We start from the raw sequence: 20,292 nt of genomic DNA on the forward strand, positions 1-20,292 counted from the left end.
TCTCTGGCCATGTTACCTCCACCCCAGCAGTCGATGGCGTGGAACACTGCAGAGGCCACCACAGTATATATGTTATTTATTTTTATTTTTTTTACTTTTGTAGCTGTGTACAAATGGCTAGTTGCTTCAGCTCTGCTCTTTTAATGTCTTTGATGTCCTTTGTGTTATTTTATGTTTCCCTCTTACACACATGTTTGTGTGTGCTATGGCTATGAGTTTTTTCCTCTTGGCCTCAGTCTGGAACCCCTCTCCAGGGGCCCAGGCTGAGACTGATTTTTTTTTTTTTCTCAACCCCCCAGCGTTTACCTGTTTCTCACTTTTTTTGTAAGGGGCGCCGGAAGTTGGCAGACCCGTCAGCGATCCTGTTCTGTCTCCCTGTAATGTTTGTCTGCTCTTGAATGGGTTTCTGCTGAAAATCTTAATTTCCCCTCGGGGATTATTAAAGTATTTCTGGTTCTGATTCTGATTAGGCTGTCTCTATGTGACAAAGTTTAAGTTAACATTCTGAGAACTCACACTACACGTTACACTTGAGTCCAGTCGATAAGCATTAGAAACTGCTGACAATTCAAATAGTTGCAAATGACAACAATAACGAGACATACAGTGGGCGCATTTAGCTACTTCGCATCCTTAAAGGCCTACTGAAACCCACTACTACCGACCACGCAGTCTGATAATTTATATATCAATGATGAAATCTTAACATTGCAACACATGCCAATACGGCCGGGTTAACTTATAAAGTGCAATTTTAAATTTACCGCCACACTTCCGGTTGAAAACGTCTAGATATGATGACGTATGCGCGTGACGTTAACGGTTGATACGGAAGTATTCGGACCCATTGAATCCAATACAAAAAAGCTCTGTTTTCATCCCAAAATTCCACAGTATTCTGGACATCTGTGTTGGTGAATCTTTTGCAATTTGTTTAATGAACAATGGAGACTGCAAAGAAGAAAGCTGTAGGTGCGATCGGTGTATTAGCGGCGGACTACAGCAACACAACCAGGATGACTTTGAGGATAGCAGACGCGCTAGCCGAACGACCTCACCTTGACTTCCTCCGTCTCCGGGCCGCCAACCGCATCGGTGATCGGGTGAAGTCCTTCGTCGTACCGTCGATCGCTGGAACGCAGGTGAGCACGGGTCGTGATGAGCAGATGAGAGCTGGCGTAGGTGCAGAGCTAATGTTTTTAGCATAGCTCTGTCGAGGTTCTGTAGCTAAGTTAGCTTCAATGGCGTCGTTAGCAACAGCATTGCTAATCTTCGCCAGGCTGGACAGCATTAACCGTGTATTTACATGTCCAGAGTTTGGTAGTATTGTTGATCTTCTGTCTATCCTTCCAGTCAGGGACTTATTTGTTTTGTTTCTATATGCAGTAAAGCCCGATGCTATCACGTTAGCTCAGTAGCTAAAGAGCTTCACCGATGAATTGTCGTGGAGATAAAAGTCACTGTGAATGTCCATTTCGCGTTCTCGACTCTCATTTTCAAGAGGATATCGTATCCGAGGTGGTTTAAAATACAAATCCGTGATCCACAATAGAAAAAGGAGAGAGTGTGGAATCCAATGAACCCTTGTACCTAAGTTACGGTCAGAGCGAAAAAAGATACGTTCTGCACTGCACGTTAGTCCTTCACTTTCACGTACCTCATCCACAAATCTTTCATCCTCGCTCAAATTAATGGGGTAATCGTCGCTTTCTCGGTCCGAATCTCTCTCGTTGCTGGTGTAAACAATAGGAAAATGTGAGCAGTCCTTCCTCCGGTGTCGTCACGCTACTTCCGGTAGGGGCAAGGCTTTTTTTTTTATCAGAGACCAAAAGCTGCGAACTTTATCGTCGTTGTTTTATACTAAATCCTTTCAGCAAAAATATGGCAATATCACGAAATGATCAAGTATGACACATAGAATGGATCTGCTATCCCCGTTTAAATAAAAAAAAATCATTTCAGTAGGCCTTTAACATGTTGTCTACTTTAAGGTAAAACGTTTGGCAAAGCTTGCCTTTAACTGTGTCTGAGCAGTTTTCAGACAAACCCGTTCATCGTACCAGTGGAGCTGTACACAGCCCAACTAATGACGCTTAAAGATATCAATCAATCAATCAATGTTTATTTATATAGCCCTAAATCACAAGTGTCTCAAAGGGCTGTACAAGCCACAACGACATCCTCGGTACAGAGCCCACATACGGGCAAGGAAAACTCACCCCAGTGGGACGTCGATGTGAATGACTATGAGAAACCTTGGAGAGGACCGCATATGTGGGTAACCCCCCGCCCCCTCTAGGGGAGACCGAAAGCAATGGATGTCGAGTGGGTCTGACATATATATATATTTTATTACTTCTGTGCTCATGAATTTCTATGTAACATGGCATGGGATCAGAGCCGAGGATGTCGTTGTGGCTTGTGCAGCCCTTTGAGACACTTGTGATTAAGGGGTAGATAAATAAACTTCGATTGATGATGAGCTACATACAGACAACACAAATGGCAGAGAAAGGATACGCCTCTCAAAGACATACATGGCAAAGGCCCATAAATCAATAGTCTTACTTCTTAACCAAGTACCACTAATATTTGGTGATCACCGGTTCTGTTGCCTGTTTTTAGAAGTAGTGTGTTTAGAACAGACTACTTTGTCTGCTGGTTTCACCCGCTTGACAAAGTTGTCTGGTAGAGTTCATATCATTGTATTTTGTGTCCATATTTCCCGAAGCATTATCAAAGTTCACAATGTAACTTACACTTAAGTTCTTCAGATGCACATAAACTGTTGGTAACTCTCAGACCATTCAAGATGTTTCAATGGTTTGTACTTGGAATTCTAACGCTGCAACAACGAGATACAAGTGGATATTAGTGATGTCCCGATACCAATATTTTGGTACCGGTACCAAAATTATGTCGATACTTTTCCGTACTTTTCGGTATTTTTCTAAACATACCGAAAAAAATTGCATTATTGGCTTTATTTTAACAAAAACATCTTAGGGTACATTAAACCTATGTTTCTTATTGCAAGTTTGTCCTTAAATGAAATAGTGAACATACAAGACAACTTGTCTTTTAGTAGTAAGTAAGCAAACAAAGGCTCCTAATTTAGCTGATGACATATGCAGTAACATATTGTGTCATTTTCCATTCTATTATTTTGTCAAAATTATTAAGGCAAGTGGTAGAAAATTAATTATTAATCTACTTGTTCATTTTCTGTTAATATCTGCTTACTTTCTATTTTAACATGTTCTATCTACACTTGTTAAAATGTAATAACCCCTTATTCTTCTGTTGTTTGATACTTTACATTTGTTTTGGATGATACCACAAATGTGGGTACCAATCTGATACCAAGTCGTTACAGGATCATACATTGGTCATATTCAAAGTCCTCATGCGTCCAGGGACATATTTCCTGAGTTCAAAAACATCCATCCATCCATTGTCTACCGTTTGTCCTTTTCGGGGTCGCGGGTGGTGCTGTAGCCTATCTCAGCTGCATTCGGGCATAAGGCGGGGTACACCCTGGACAAGTCGCCACCTCATCGCAGGGCCAACACAGATAGACAGACAACATTCACACTCACACACTAGGGCCAATTTTTAGTTTTGCCAATTAACCTATCCCCAGGTTCAAAAACATAATATAAATAAATAAAAAATGAAAGAAGATGTGATGCCAAAAAATAGACGTGATCATAGTGGTATTGACGAGATACGCTCCTGTACTTGGTATCATTACAGTGGATGTTAGGTGTAGATCCACCAATGGCGTTTTTTTTACATTGTGACGCCGGTGAGCTACGGTGTATAGTGAAGCATGTTTAGCTATTCCTCGTCCTGCAGGGATGATACGGACAGGTACTTTTCAAAGCGGTATAGTACAGAATATGATTCATTAGTATCGCGGTATTATACTAATACCGGTATAACGTACAACCCTAGTAGATATAGGCAAATACTTAATTATTGCATGCTGTTTGTCGACTTTAAATGAAAATCTTAGCAAATCGAGTCTGATTGTTTGTATGACCATTCATCGTTCGACCTGTCAACTGAAAAGCTTTGTCTATGAGACCTGAGACGCTATCGAGACATGTACATTCACAACTACAAATGCGTATGCAACGTAGCTTGCATCCTAGGGGGGGGGAGGTTGTTAATCATTCATAAGTGTCTTTGTAAATATATAATGTAGCGCTTAAACAGATTTAACGCTGCAGCGCTTATGACACATTCAATATTTTCTTGTGTTTTTCAGCCTCTTTAATCTCCCGGTAATACCTTTAGCTTTCCTGCACGGGAAAATGGAATCAGCCAGCTTGTGGTGCTGATTCTTCAAACGGGGTTGTACGTGAGGAGGGGAAGGAGAGGCCGACTCCCCTGTGAATGTTGGCATAAGACCATCCACCACCTCCCCAAAGATTCAATTATGTTATTGCGAAGTGAATTCCTCATGCGTCTATGTAGCACTAGCATTGTGGCGCATTCGCTTGGTCTGGTTTAATGTAAGGACGTGTAAAACACCTCAGCGTGTGATGCCTTGATTAGTTCTCTCGTCTATATTAGGTCTTGTGGAGCTCGTTCAGGTTCTATTGTGAGCCGAGGAGATGCTCCATTCAGTATCAGTGGCAGTGCACTGAAGGTGCACATTTACATATCAAAGGGCACGGGAACATGTCTGGAATTTCAAGCGCGTTCTGTTGTGATGTTGAAGAGTGGCACAACCGACATTGGAGGAAGTCGGGAGTGTCGATACGCTGCAAAAAAAAAAAAAACTGACTGTAATGAGAATCTCCAAACGTGACTGTCGAACAGGTGCACGTCTAATGTGAGGGCGGCACTCAAACTGAATCACTTAGAAGTAGGTCATCCTCACGGAGGAAGGGGGGGGGGAAAAAACGAAAAAGTGGTTGGGGTTGGCGAGGCTGAGAATGACTTCCTGGGATATTTCCCTCATGGCCTCCACATCTGATTTGATTTTTCAACCGATGACACATTAGCTCGTCTTCTCATTAAGCCCTAGCTCTCCATTGCCTCCTGCTGGTAACATCCCGAATAACGGTTGGCTTAAAGCAATGATTCTGCTCAATGTGGAGTAAAACCGGAAAACATCAAAGAATTGTCTTTTTGGATTTAATCTCGCAGGATGTGAAGGATTGAACAAAAGCGAGCACGATGGTTCGCTCTCCTGACATTTATTCATGGAAAACCAACCCCCCAGTGACGCACTAACCCGTGACTGATCACTGTCCCAGAACATGTTGTGTTAAACAACAAACGCGTGAACCTAACCATCCCTAAGAACGTGAATGAAAGATCATAAAAAGACAACTGTTTTAGAATCTTTTGATCAGATACTTAATTGGCATCGCAGTGCATCAATCGATCCATCTGTTTGATGGCAGAATGTTGCTTAAGAGGCATTTTGTACCTCATTTAAGATGTTAATGTTTGTCGCTTTCATGTCCACCGAATGGAGGCTTGTTTTGTTTTTTCCAGTTATTTTAAGAGGCTTGGACACACCTTCTCATTTCAATGTGTTTTCTTTATTTTCATGACTATTTACATTGTAGATTGTCACTGTAGGCATCAAAACTATGACACCTGTGAAGTGAAGACTAACTCTTGAAGCTCATCGTGAGAACGCCAAGAGTGTGCAAAGCAGTAGTCAGAGAAAAGGGTAGCTATTTTGAAGACACTAGAATATAAAACATGTTTTCAGTTATTTCACCTTTTTTTGTTAAGTACATATCTCCACATGTGTTCATTCATAGTTTTGATGCCTTCAGTGACAATCTACAATGTAAATAGTCATGAAAATAAAGAAAACGCATTGAATGAGAAGGTATGTTCCAAATTTTTGGCCTGCACTCAATACCGGGGTAGAGCGGAATATACGTTAGGTCAGGACAAAACACAGAGGCTATTTCATCCCCTACAAGCCTGTTTCGCTGTTTTCCAGAGAAACCTGCAAAACAGGCTTGTAGGGATGAAATGGCCTCTATTTTTTTCTCCTGAACTAACGTACAGTATATATATATATATATATATATATATATATATATATATATATATATATATATATATATATATATATATATATATATATATATATATATATATATATATATATATATATGTCTTAATTAGATTATCCAAAAAATAGTGCTCGATACCGTGGTAGAGCGTAATATGTATGTGTGGGAAAAAATCACAAGACTATTTCATCTCTACAGGCCTGTTTCATGAGGGGTTTCGTCAATCCTCAGGAGATTTTTTTTCTCTTTTCTCCTGAGGATTGAGGAAACCCCTCATGAAACAGGCCTGTAGTGATGAAATAGTCTTGTGATTTTTTCCCACACATACATATATATATATATATATATATATATATATATATATATATATATATATATATATATGTATATATACACACTACCGTTCAAAAGTTTGGGGTCACCCAAACAATTTTGTGGAATAGCCTTCATTTCTAAGAACACGAATAGACTGTCGAGTTTCAGATAAAAGTTCTCTTTTTCTGGCCATTTTGAGCATTTAATTGACCCCACAAATGTGATGCTCCAGAAACTCAATCTGCTCAAAGGAAGGTCAGTTTTGTAGCTTCTGTAACGAGCTAAACTGTTTTCAGATGTGTGAACATGATTGCACAAGGGTTTTCTAATCACCAATTAGCCTTCTGAGCCAATGAGCAAACACATTGTACCATTAGAACACTGGAGTGGCCTCTATACACCTATGTAGATATTGCACCAAAAACCAGACATTTGCAGCTAGAATAGTCATTTACCACATTAGCAATGTATAGAGTGTATTTCTTTAAAGTTAAGACTAGTTTAAAGTTATCTTCATTGAAAAGTACAGTGCTTTTCCTTCAAAAATAAGGACATTTCAATGTGACCCCAAACTTTTGAACGGTAGTATATATATATATATATATATATATATATATATATATATATATATATATATATATATATATATATATATACACACACACATATATATGTATATATATATATACAGAGTACTAGGATTTCCAGCCATAAAAAACTGACTCTCTGTATGATTGATGTGGCATCGTTTTAGGACAGTGTGGCTCAGGAGGTAAAGCGTCTGTCCAAAAACGTAAGGGGTTTCTGGTATGAATCCAGCTTCCGCCATCCTAGTCACCATCGTTATGTCCTTGGGCAAGACAGTTCCCCCACCTTGATCCCAGTGCCACTCACACCGGTGTATGAATGTGAATGAAATGTGGTGGTTGAAGAGGCCGTAGGGGCAAATCGGCCACGTTTCCGTCAGTGTACCACCGGGCAGCTTTGGCTACAGATGTAGCTTCCCAAAATTATTGTATGAATGTGGAGTGAATGAATGATGGGTCCTCGGTTCTCACTGTAAATTGCGTTGTGTCTAAAAAAAGTACAGCTAAAGTTAAAGTTAAAGTACCACTGATAGTCACACACACACTAGGTGTGGTGAAATTCCCCTCTGCTTTTGACCCATCCCCTTGTTCCACCCCCTGGGAGGTGAGGGGAGCAGTGAGCAACAGCGGTGGCCGCGCTCGGGAATCATTTTGGTGATTTAGCCCCCAATTCGAACCCTTGATGCTGAGTGCCAAGCAGGGAGGTAATGGGTCCCGTTTTTATAGTCTTTGGTATGACTCGGTAGGACACTCAATCAATCAATCAATGTTTATTTATATAGCCCTAAATCACAAGTGTCTCAAAGGGCTGTACAAGCCACAACGACATCCTCGGTACAGAGCCCACATACGGGCAAGGAAAAACTCACCCCAGTGGGACGTCGGTGAATGACTATGAGAAACCTTGGAGAGGACCGCATATGTGGGTAACCCCCCCCCCCCCCCCCCCCCATAAACACAAGGCCACTGAGCAGGTAACATTTAATTCAAATATATAAATTAAAATATAATGCATTATTATTACTTTTGTCCAAAATGTGTTGAAGGTAAAACAAAAGAACTGTTGTTTTGTACACACAGTAATGGATCTGATTAGGTTTAAATAGCACTTTTCTAGACACTCAAAGCACTTCATGGAGAACTCATCATTCATTTACTCCACATTCACACTCGGCGGTGGTAAGCTACATTTGTAGCCACAGTTGCCTTGTGGTGGACTGCCTTAAAGTCTTTACCGTCTATTTTTAAAAGAAATAACACAATTAAAGTGAGTTTGTCAACAAAACCATGCTCCCGAGGCCACACAATAAAAAGCAAACCTGCCCTTTGCCATTAATGCATCCTGGACGAAAGAGAAAACCCATTCCGTTTCAGAAAATGATCCGCAATTATATTAACTCCAAAGTTCTCTGTTCGCACGCCAGCTGTGCTTCCTAGAAGATTAGTGTGCGGGAGGCAAGAACCAGCCTCTCCTCAGTCCGTCGCGCTCTAGCCAAGGACCACGTTAAGATCAGTGTGTTGAAGAGCTTCACAGTTCTTTCTCTAATTGCGACCGATACCCCGAGCGAGAGTGCGACTAATGAGGCCTGGTGTGCACCCCCTGCTGTCAGACCACCTGCCAATGCAGTCCCACCTTCACCTACGCTTCATCTGAGCAATGCATGGTGGTGGTCTACATGTGCGACGTGATGCATGCCGGCACAGCACATGAGGCTTCTGTCCATCGATTGAGCACACGGGCCTCCGTGAATTCTTCTTTTGAAACTGAGTCGTTTCAATTTCTTCGGCCGCTGTCAGACCTGTCCGCGACGGAAGGACAGGACAGAGTATTTCCTGCTGGAGGGTCTTGTCCCCTGAGCCCAGGCGGTTGCATCTGGTGCACTGTAATCAAACCAATCACGCCGGTTGATGGTCAGTGATTGCTTTTAGATTGGACGGCCTCCGCCATCCCCATCCACCCCCCCTTCTCCTGTCCTTTAACGGACACCTGCTACGGTGGAGAAATCAAGTGTATAAAATCAAGAAGATGGAGGGCTTGATAACACATCTGTGGTCTCCGGAAAGGCTCTGATCGCCTCTAATGGGCTTGTTTTGTTTAATTTGTTTTCTCGTTATTTTAAGATGTTTTCCTGCAACAATGTGTCTGGGGACAACAATTTAAAAGTTTGTAAGAACTTTCTGGAGGTGTGGGACCCTTTTTAGCCCGGTTGTTTATCTATTCACTGTGGGTGTGTTGTTGAGATCAGGCTTATACTAACAGGGCAGGGCCGATTTGTTTCACACTCGCTGATATTTAATTCAAATCCACATTTAAACGAGGCCTGATTCAGTCCCAAGTGTTTTTTTCTCTTTATGTCGGGAAGCATATTAATAACGGTGCCAATTCAGAGCAAAATTAACCCTTAAACCATTTCTTAGAGTATTCACACCTCTGCCAAAACAAATACTTTCAGCTTGAATTCCAATTTTACACATATGTGCTGGGCAGTGCTTTAAAGAACTGTACCAAATTCTTAGATGTCATCCATCCATCCATCTTCTTCCGCTTATCCGAGGTCGGGTCGCGGGGGCAGCAGCCTAAGCAGGGAAGCCCAGACTTCCCTCTCCCCAGCCACTTCGTCCAGTTCCTCCCAGGGGATCGCGAGGCGTTCCCAGGCCAGCCGGGAGACAGTCTTCCCAACGTGTCCTGGGTCTTCCCAGTGGCCTCCTACCGGTTGGACGTGCCCGAAACGTTCGGGTGACATCCTGACCAGATGCCCGAACCACCTCATCTGGCTCCTCTCGATGTGGAGGAGCAGCGACTTTACTTTACGCTCCTCCCGGATGACAGAGCTTCCAAAAGTGTGGTTTTCGTCCTGGTCGTGGAACTGTGGACCAGCTCTACACTCTCGGCAGGGTCCTTGAGGGTGCATGGGAGTTTTCCCAACCAGTCTACATGTGCTTTGTGGACTTGGAGAAGGCCTTCGACCGTGTACCCCGGTAAGTCCTGTGGGGAGTGCTCAGAGAGTATGGGGTATCGGACTGTCTGATTGTGGCGGTCCACTCCCTGTATGATTAGTGTCACAGCTTGGTCCGCATTGCCGGCAGTAAGTCGGACCCGTTTCAAGTGAGGGTTGGACTCCGCCAAGGCTGCCCTTTGTCACCGATTCTGTTCATAACTTTTATGGACATAATTTCTAGGCGCATCAGGGCGTTGAGGGGATCTGGTTTGGTGGCTACAGGATTAGCTTTTTGCAGATGATGTGGTCCTGAAGGCTTCATCTGGCCAGGATCTTCAGCTCTCACTGGATCGGTTCGCAGCCGAGTGTGAAGCGAATGGGATGGGAATCAGCACCTCCAATGGTTCTCGCCCGGAAAAGGGTGGAGTGCCATCTCCGGGTTCGGGAGGAGATCTTGCCCCAAGTGGAGGAGTTCAAGTATCCCGGAATCTTGTTCACGATTCAGCTAAATACCCTGAAGTTACTGTGCGTTGTTTGGTAGAACACTTTAAACGGTGTCAGAAATTTCAAATCAATAGGCATGTTAACATGGACACCAAAAAAACGGAAAAAAGGCTTAATACAAACACGTAAGTCGGAAGATTCTAAAACTCTGATCTAAAATGTTCCATTCCGAAAACAAGTAATTCTGAGCGAGAGAGGTGGTTTATGCCGATTGTCATTCGGAACGGCGTCCATGTACACACCCATTGTGTGCAACATCACCGTAACACCTTCCCACCTTTGAGACAGCCGGATGTTTGCACCGAGAACCAAACATGGCGGGAGGTAAGCAGAATGTGTCTGTTGCCGACACAACTTTCTTGTTAGAAATATAAGAGACCGCAGGATTGTTGAATGCCTTGACATCCGAAAGCCTTGAAACGCCTAGTCGTACTAACAAGTTTAAGAAAAACTGCAAGAAGCAGGAATTCCCAGAACCCTCGAGCAAATAAAAATAAAAATAAATGTTTAAAGGCTTTTATTACATAGTTAAAAGTCAAAATGGTCAAATTGGTTCTGACCCCGTCAGTTTTCCGTTTTACCTTTTAATGGATGACTTCGGGGAAGATCGACCTTGTCGAACTAGTCTTAACGATCTGGATGTGGCTATGGAGGAGGAAATTGTTAACATGCCCAAGGACGACAACAACAACTCTGCGGTTTATCAGGAAAATAGCACCATATCTGGTAAGCTGATGTACATGAAAAGACATGGCGCCATAGAGGAGTAAAATTCAACGCGTGAAGTACAAATGTCAAACAAACTAAGGACGTGCAGTCCGTTTACAACATCAGGGCCAGCAAGGCCTTCTCTGCTGGCCTAACATAACCAGAAATCATGATCATAATTAAAGATACAACTCATTTTTTATTTACTTTCCGTGAATATCTAAAAGTATTCATATTCTCTGTATGTCATATGATGCTCTTTCCAGCGCTGTTGTTTTTAGGTTAGGGTTTGTATCCAATCAGAATTCAGCTAGTTTGTGTTGCCATGCTGTACCAAATCTGCCCGGGCCTTCAGAACCAACATTGCAAGCATCTATGCACTGTAAGTGAACGGACACAAACCGTTGATAGACAGTTGCAATAGCCAATCAGATCACGAGTTGTTGTCATTAAGGCCTTCTAGCTGGCCTAAGGTTGAACGTGACATTTACGCGTCCTCTGATTGGATTCTCACCGGGACCGTTAGCGGATGAATTTGAGAACCCACTCAGTTGATAGAGTTGCGATAGCCAATCAGATCACAAGTTAATGACAGTAGCCTCTCCAGGTAGCCTGATGTTAACGAGACTGTGATTGGATACTCACTTGTCATTCCAAAGTGAGTATCCAATCACAAGTTGCAATTTAGCAGGAAGCGAGAAGTGTTGACACACAAAGAAGGAGAACAAAACGTTGATTAGGTGGCAGATATGCAATTGCAAGGCTATTTTCAAGAAGGATATTTAAAGAGAAACTATATCTTCTGAGACGATGTCGGCTATAAAATGGGGAAATGCCCGCCATTTCCACTCGAACCAACCCACTACAGCGTTGAATGGGTTGTACAAATTGTGAGTTCAAATATTGGATTTATTTATTTTTTCACGTTTGATGTTTTTTTGTCATTTTAATTTTGACAGTACCACATAAGATATGTTTTAATTGCTGATGCGGGTTTATTGATTTTTAAATGCACCAGAAAATAACCCGTTTTGTACACTGTTGATGTGTTTCAATGCTTAGTAGTGCGTAAATGTGTTCCTGTATAGTATTTCTGCAGCAATAGTCATGTGGTGACATCAAATATGATATTTTAAGAGGTAATCATTGAAGTCGAACATCACTGAAGGCCTAGGTGGGGAACGCACGGCCCGCCACTGGGCGAAAGTAAATTTTTCTTCTATTATTTCTGGGAATAAAAGAAAACGTTGCACATGCCTACATGGTTTATTTTGATTTATGCATGTAAAAACGCTGCAGGCAATACAGTAGCTTACATAGACAAAATACATGCAGATCCCAATAACCATTTTTAGGTAAGGTGCAGTCATTGGTGAAGGAACAAACTAATAAAAGTCCAGTCATCGGCGGTCACTCGAACGAGTATGACGATCGTCCTGGTAGGGGTGTATCCCTTTATGGAGGATGCCTGTGCGTGACTTTGTTTTCCGTGGGGAGACTGGTGCACAGACAGTCACCACACGATCCTTGACAGAATCAGGTCAGGGTCCAGTGGCATGGAGTCCAAGACGACTGGGGACCCTTTTCTGCTGCAGCCTTCTTCCGCCATCGCAGCCGTTGTGGTAGTTCTTAAATCTACCGTCTTCCGCCTGCTCCGCCGTTGAGGTCTTCACCGTATCCCTGGCTAGGGGGCAGTCAGGTACTAGGCCTTTGCCAAGGGCCACCTGGGGTAACAGTAGTAAAGGGGTTAACCTCCTAGTGCCCCAAGACCCCATAGAGGAGCCTCCACTGCCGAATGCACTTTAACGTCATGCCCAGAACAGTCAAGTACACCAACACAAGTGGTGACGCTAATGCCGAGATGAAGGACTGTGGTTTAGCAGTGGCGGGCTGTGCATTTCCCACCTAGGCGTTCAGTGATGTCCTATTAAGTCCGACTTTAATAAATACCTTTCAACATACCATAATTGATGTCACCACATGACCACGGCTGGAGGAATACTATACAGAAACACATTTACGCACTACTGGACATTGAATCATCTCTACAGTGTACAAAACAGGCTATATTTCGGCACATTTAAAAATCAATGAACCCGCATTAGCATTTAAAACATATCTTACGTGGTATTGTCAAAATTAAACTGTAAAGAACATATTAAATGTGGAAAAATGAATAAATAAAATATGTGGGTAACACTTTAGTATGGGGAAAATATTCACCATTAATTAGTTGCTTATTAAAGTAACAAAGACTTAATTTATAGTTATTTGGACACTAGGGGAACATATAAGGGTTAGGGTTACTAATAAGCAATAATTTGGAGGTTATTTAGGGAAGACTCTTAGTTAATGGCTTACTCGTTGTATAATAAGGCCATGCAGAACAAGACATTAATAAGTATTTACTAATGACTAATTAACATACTTGCCAACCCTCCCGATTTTCCCAGGAGACTCTCGAATTTCAGTGCCTCTCGCGAAAATCTCCGGGGGCCACCATTCTACCGAATTTCTCCCGATTTCCACCCAGACAACAATATTGGGGGCGTGCCTTAAAGGCACTGCCTTTCGCGTCCTCTACAACCTGTCGTCACGTCCGCTTTTCCTCCATACAAACAGCGGGCCGGCCCAGTCACATAATATATGCGGCTTTTACACTCACATAAGTGAATGCAATGCATACTTGATCAACAGCCATACAGGTCACACTGAGGGTGGACGTATAAACAACTTTAACACTGTTACAAATATGCGCCACACTGTGAGCCCACACCGAACAAGAATGACAAACACATTTCGGGAGGACATCCGCACCGTAACACAACATAAACACTACAGAACAAATACCCAGAAACCCTTGCAGCACTAACTCTTCCGGGACGCTACAATATACACCCCCCCATTCACCTCAACCCTGCCCCCCCACCTCCCGAATTCGGAGGTCTCAAGGTTAGCAAGTATGCTAATTAAGAGCCAATATGTTACTAATTTGCACGTTAATAAGCAACTAATTAATGCTGAAAACGTGTTCCCCATACTAAAGTGTTACCAATATTTGAACTTTTTATTTGTAAGTTAAAAAAGTGAGAACCGATGATTCCTCTGTTGGCCGGGTATGGCTCCGGTGCCGCTTCCTGCTTTTCGCAGATTACAACTTGTGATCGGATTGTCACCTGGGAGTGACAATTGAAAATCCAATCACAGTCACGTTTTACGTAAGGCTACCTAGATGGGCAACTGTCAACAACTCGTGATCTGATTGGCTATCGTAACTGTCTATCAACTGTCTATCCGGCAGAATTCACTAGCAGCAAGCTAGCTGAACTCTGATTGGATAAAAGCTCTTAACGTAAAAACAAGCAACACTGGAGCCTAATAAGACATGAAGAGAATATAATGAATACTTTATGGAAAGTAGATTAAAATTAACTTTTAATAATCCATGATCATGATTTAGGGCCAGTAGAGAAGGCCTTGCTGGCCCTAACGGCACACCACTGTGGTTTAGTTTACCATACATTTAATGGCTCATCACGCCAAAAAAAGTGCTCTCATTTCCAAACAAACCTGCCTGAGGATTGCAGGTCCTGGGACAGCGAGGTTACGGCACCGCTGCCAAGGTGCGCTCACTTGTTAGTCCATTTCAAGTACACAGAAAGGAATGTCTCTCATGTGACTGCGGGCCGGCGGAGCGTGACCATGGCGAGCGCCGGGCGGTCTCACATGAGAGGGCAGCAGACAGGCAGCGGCGAGAACAAGGGGTGCCACCGCTGTCAGATGTTCAACACCTCAGACGCGCCGACCGTGCACCCACTGCTCCGCTCGCTTTTTTGACTAATTGACCCTGAGCTGATATGTCAGACGCTCATGGGAGGACGTGCTTCTCGAAGCTGCTTCTTTTATTTTTTTCTCTTATTTATGACTTTTGAAAAGTTGTGCTCAACCATCAAGCATACCTCTAGAATCTTCTTTGACCCCCCCTCCCAAAAAAAACAACCTTTATATCATAAACTGATATAAACGCTCTGTGAGGACGCCAAATAACCCGTGGGGGTGATCGTTACTTGAACCCTCTTTGTCTCTTATTTTCCAGCCTCTGGACTATGAGACCAAGAAGGCGTACACCTTCAAGGTGGACGCGTCCAACGCTCATCTCGATCATCGGTTCCAAACCTTCGGGGCCTTCAAAGACACGGCGACGGTGAAGATTAACGTCCTGGATGTGGACGAGCCCCCAGTGTTCAATAAGCCCGCCTACGTGATGGATGTGTACGAGGACACGCCGGCGGGCACCATCATCGGAGCGGTGACGGCTCAGGACTTGGACGCCAGCAGCAGTCCAGTCAGGTAAAGTTCAACTCACTTGGCTCATTACTCCTCTGGCTAGGGTTTTGGGTTCCTGTTTAAGTCATGTCGTCCTGCACTGAAACGGGTTAGCAATGGAGGAAATAATTGAAATTCTTGTTGGTTTAGCTCGGGTGTGGAAAAGATAGTTATAATTATTTAGGACTAGGGCTGCGGGATATATCGAATATACTCGGTATATAATAATAATAACAGATTTTATTTGTAAAAAGCACTTTACATTGAGTAAACAACCTCAAAGTGCTACAGTGTATTAAAAAAATCAAATAGAAAATTAAAATATAATAAAAAATGAATAAAAATTAAAACTAGAACAGCCAAATAGCTAAAACTAGTATGCATACACTACCGTTCAAAAGTTTGGGGTCACCCAAACAATTTTGTGGAATAGCCTTAATTTCTAAGAACAAGAATAGACTGTCGAGTTTAAGATGAAAGTTCTCTTTTTCTGGCCATTTTGAGCGTTTAATTGACCCCACAAATGTGATGCTCCAGAAACTCTCCGCGCAAAGGAAGGTCAGTTTTGTAGCTTCTGTAACGAGCTAAACTGTTTTCAGATGTGTGAACATGATTGCACAGGGGTTTTCTAATCATCAATTAGCCTTCTGAGCCAATGAGCAAACACATTGTACCATTAGAACACTGGAGTGATAGTTGCTGGAAATGGGCCTCTACACACCTATGTAGATATTGCACCAAAAACCAGACATTTGCAGCTAGAATAGTTATTTACCACATTAGCAATGCATAGAGTGTATTTCTTTAAAGTTAAGACTAGTTTAAAGTTATCTTCATTGAAAAGTACAGTGCTTTTCTTTAAAAAATAAGGACATTTCAATGTGACCCCAAACTTCTGAACGGTAGTGTATATCTAAAAAAAAGGCTTTTTTAAAAAGAAGGGTTTTTAAGTCTTTTTTAAAAGCATCCACAGTCTGTGGTGCCCTCAGGTGGTCAGGGAGAGCGTTCCACAGACTGGGAGCGGCGGAGCAGAAAGCCAGGTCTCCCATTCTTCGTAGCTTTGTCCTCGGAGGTTGGAGGAGGATAGCCTGTCCGGAGCGGAGGTGTCGTGTGGAGGATTTGGGGGTGAGTAGTTCTTTGAGGTAGAGGGGGGCATTTCCATGGAGGCACTGGTGGGTTAGTAGGGAGACTTTGAATTCAATCCTGAGTGGAACAGGAAGCCAGTGAAGGAATTTGAGAATTGGTGTGAAATGGTCATATTTCCGCACTCTCATCAGGATCCTAGCAGCGCTATTCTGTACGTATTGTAGCTTCTGGATGTTTTTGCTGGGGATCCCGACAAGAAGTGTGTTACAGTCATCTATATCAAGGGTTTGTCTCTGTGCGATATAGAAAATGACCAGATCGTGATATTCGAGTATACGTCCTCACGCAGTTGCTTTTAATATGAGGGAAAGAAGGTGCGAATCTGGTAACAAATGAAGGAATAATTCATTCCCAAGAAAAACAGCACGGGGTCCATCGTCTGGCGGTGGTTTGGCTTCAAGCGGGAAGATGTTTTACAAGTGTGCGGCAAAAGCGTTGCTACAAAAAGTAGCAGCACTGCTAATTGTGTAGCACCATTTGAAAAGTCACCCGCTAGAGAATGAGGAGTGCTTGAAACTCCGCATGTCAACATCTCCGGCCGGTGCCACACCCAACAAAATGCCCAAGCAACCATTTCCAAATCAACACCGTATGAAACAAATAGTCAGCAACAGAAGGAGACAACGTCCGCAGGAACCTACCACATAGCGAAGGACATACACTATTTGATTTCCTATTATGCAGCTCATTTTTATTTGACAGTTATTGAAATATCTTGTGACATCATGCACAAAAGTGCACTTTATATGTTTTAAACTATTGTGGTGGCGTTCTGTACAAGAAGTGCACTTTAATTTAGTGTTGTTTTGATATGTCATCTTAGTGACATCCAGAGGTGGGACCAAGTCATTGCTTTGCAAGTCACAAGTAAGTCTCAAGTCTTTGCCCTCAAGTCTCGAGTCAAGTCCCGAGTCAAGACAGGCAAGTCCCGAGTCAAGTCCAAAGTCAAGACTAGAAAGTCTCAAGTCAAGTCCCAAGTCCTGCATTTTGAGTTTCGAGTCCTTTCAAGTCCTTTTAACCACAGACTAATATTTTTACACAGATTGTGTATGCTTTTAAAACGCTGTATTTATTTATTAAAACAAGTGCATTTGAAATTGCAGGAAAAAAAATGGTGCTGACATTGCAATTCATAATAGCACTATTAACCAGTCATTTTAATAGTTTAAACAGTTTTAAACATTTAACTCATTCCTTTACAGAATAAACACATTTGCAAAAACAAACATTAACATACTATTGGTTGTGTTTTATGAAAATAACATTACCACAAAGTTGAGAAGGAGCAAAGATCTTCAATATTTGTATGTGAGAATCACAAATAAATCTTCTGGGGGAGGATGACGCCCCTACAGGGGTTTGGTTTACAAACTTTCAGCCCCACCTAAAACAAAATTCACCAGCCGCCACTGATTATGTTGCATTCTCATTTTAGGCAAAGTATAAGACAATACTTTCTTAACAGTATAATTGTAACCAGGAATAAGTCTTCAAGTAACAATATTCAAATACTAACATTGTTGGGTAAGACAGCATTTGGTTTTAGTCTGAATCCAGTGAAACAGATTGGTGGTTTTAGCTGATATAAAGACTTTCAGGTGTTTATATATGTTTAAGTATTTGGCAGACGCTTTTATCCAAAGCGACATACATAAAAAATAGATATAAAACAATCACTGTAAACATTATCATTTAAGGGAAGAATGTAATACACAATATCAATACAAAGTGTCAAGACAGAATAAACTCTCTGCTGCTGCAGCAACAGAGTTACAGTCTATAGGTCCCTAAAATATATAGATATCTAATGTATTCATACATTGTTTATGTAGGATATACGCATGTATATATAACCTAATCATATTGTTTCTTCAACTTAAAAATAGCTGACCGTTTTTTTCCCCCTTCTCTGGGATTATATTCCCAGTTTTGATCTCGGACGTCTGGTCATTTATAGCGTATAAGAATATTATATTACTGTTAAGCAAACTATGAATAATAAAAACGCCAAAACATGTGTCCGTTATCATAGCTACACGTATGACAAAAAAACACGTGAAAATCAGTGGTATTCAGTGAGGTAAAATGAATTAAATTTGCTGACAGTTCATTGCTCCTGCCAAATGAATTGCACTGAGTGGAGCGGATCACCACTCCAAGATGGCGGCTCCGCGTCTCGTCTGCGCCAGTAGCGCTCAATGCTGCGTACCCTTATAAGATGTCTATGGTTATAACGTTAGCAGTGAGTTTACAGCCTCACTGATTTAACTACACAGCAAATAAAAGTCATGTTACTTAGCCAATAAACGTTAGCTTACATTCAAAACTTACCCTTCTTTGTGCAACTTCAAATGTCGAACGAAGTTGGAAGTTGTTGTGTCTCCGTCTGTAATATTCGAACTGCGTGATTTGCATACGGCAATTCGTTTTTTGTTGACCAAGTCGTAGTTTTTATACCCGAACGAAACCAACTTTGGCATAATTGTTTCTCACTGCCGCATTGTTTGACAACTCATGTTCGGTGGTTGTCCTGCAATTGGATTGTATGAGAGCTGTGGGATGAAAACAACATAGATTTAATTTGATTGGCTGTTGTACTGAGAGCACACACGCTGACAAGCAGAACACACGCTTATAGACACAGACGTATAAAATGAAAGATACGGAGCGCTCCCAAATAACTTTTTAAGGTTTGGGTTTTGGGGAAAGTAGCAAGTCATGTCAAGTCAAAAGCCTCAAGTCCAAGTGAAGTCACAAGTCATTGATGTTAAAGTCTAAGTCGAGTTGCAAGTCTCTTTACATTTTGTCAAGTCGAGTCTAAAGTCATCAAATTCATGACTCGAGTCTGACTCGAGTCCAAGTCATGTGACTCGAGTCCACACCTCTGGTGACATCATGCACAAAAGTGCACTAATAGCTTGTTTTAAAATGTCTCTGACAATCTTGCACTTTCTGTTTTGGAAATGACATAAATGTTTGTGCCACTGCTTAATAACTGTTTAATAAAAACAGTTTTGGTAAGTTGACTTAGTTGTGATTTCCCTCTCTGCATGAAAGTTTAAAACTAGCATATATTAATGCAGTATGAACAAGAATGTTTTAATGTAGATACATAGAATCATCATACTGGTGTGATTATATGCATCAAGTGTTCATTCAAGGCTAAGGCAAAACATTGAGATATATATCGTGTATCGTGACATGGCTTAAAAATATGGAGATATATATTGTGTATCGTGACATGGCTTAAAAATATGGAGATATATATTGTGTATCGTGACATGGCCAAAAAATATTGAGATATTAATAAAAGGCCATATCGCCCAGCCCTATTTAGGACTGAATGGATATTTTGAAACTAGCTCCATAGGCTATAAGAATAGTTGTAAAAAAAAAAAAAAAAAAAAAAAAAAAAAAAATATATATATATATATATATATATATATATATATATATATATATATAATTTAAATATGCTTTCCGCCAATTCGCAGTTTTTGTTATGATTGTTGCGACCTAAAATGCCTGATTTCGTGGCAGTTTCTTTAGAAAGTTGTGGAAACAGTTGCAATGTTTTGAGGCTAATTTATTTCAATGTCAATGTCAACTTGTGAGTTTAAGAATTAGTTATGAGTATTTTAAGTGTTCCCTGTAACCTTCCCCTCAAAAACCAAAAGTGTTTCAACAAATATTGGAAAACAAATTGTAAGTTCA

At 41.6% G+C, this 20,292-nt stretch overlaps 1 protein-coding gene across 1 annotated transcript in view; it reads left to right on the top strand.

Annotated features, from left to right (window-relative positions):
- The window catches only part of LOC133629857 (cadherin-12-like), a 312,919-nt gene that overhangs the window by 257,488 nt on the left and 35,139 nt on the right, over positions 1-20,292 (top strand). Inside the window, exon 7 of the mRNA XM_062020904.1 lies at positions 15,203-15,456. Coding sequence (XP_061876888.1) covers positions 15,203-15,456 — 254 coding nt within the window. The remainder of the gene's footprint in view (positions 1-15,202; positions 15,457-20,292) is intronic.

Source organism: Entelurus aequoreus, linkage group LG15 (genome assembly GCF_033978785.1).
Source record: "Entelurus aequoreus isolate RoL-2023_Sb linkage group LG15, RoL_Eaeq_v1.1, whole genome shotgun sequence".
Classification (NCBI taxonomy): Eukaryota; Metazoa; Chordata; class Actinopteri; order Syngnathiformes; family Syngnathidae; genus Entelurus; species Entelurus aequoreus.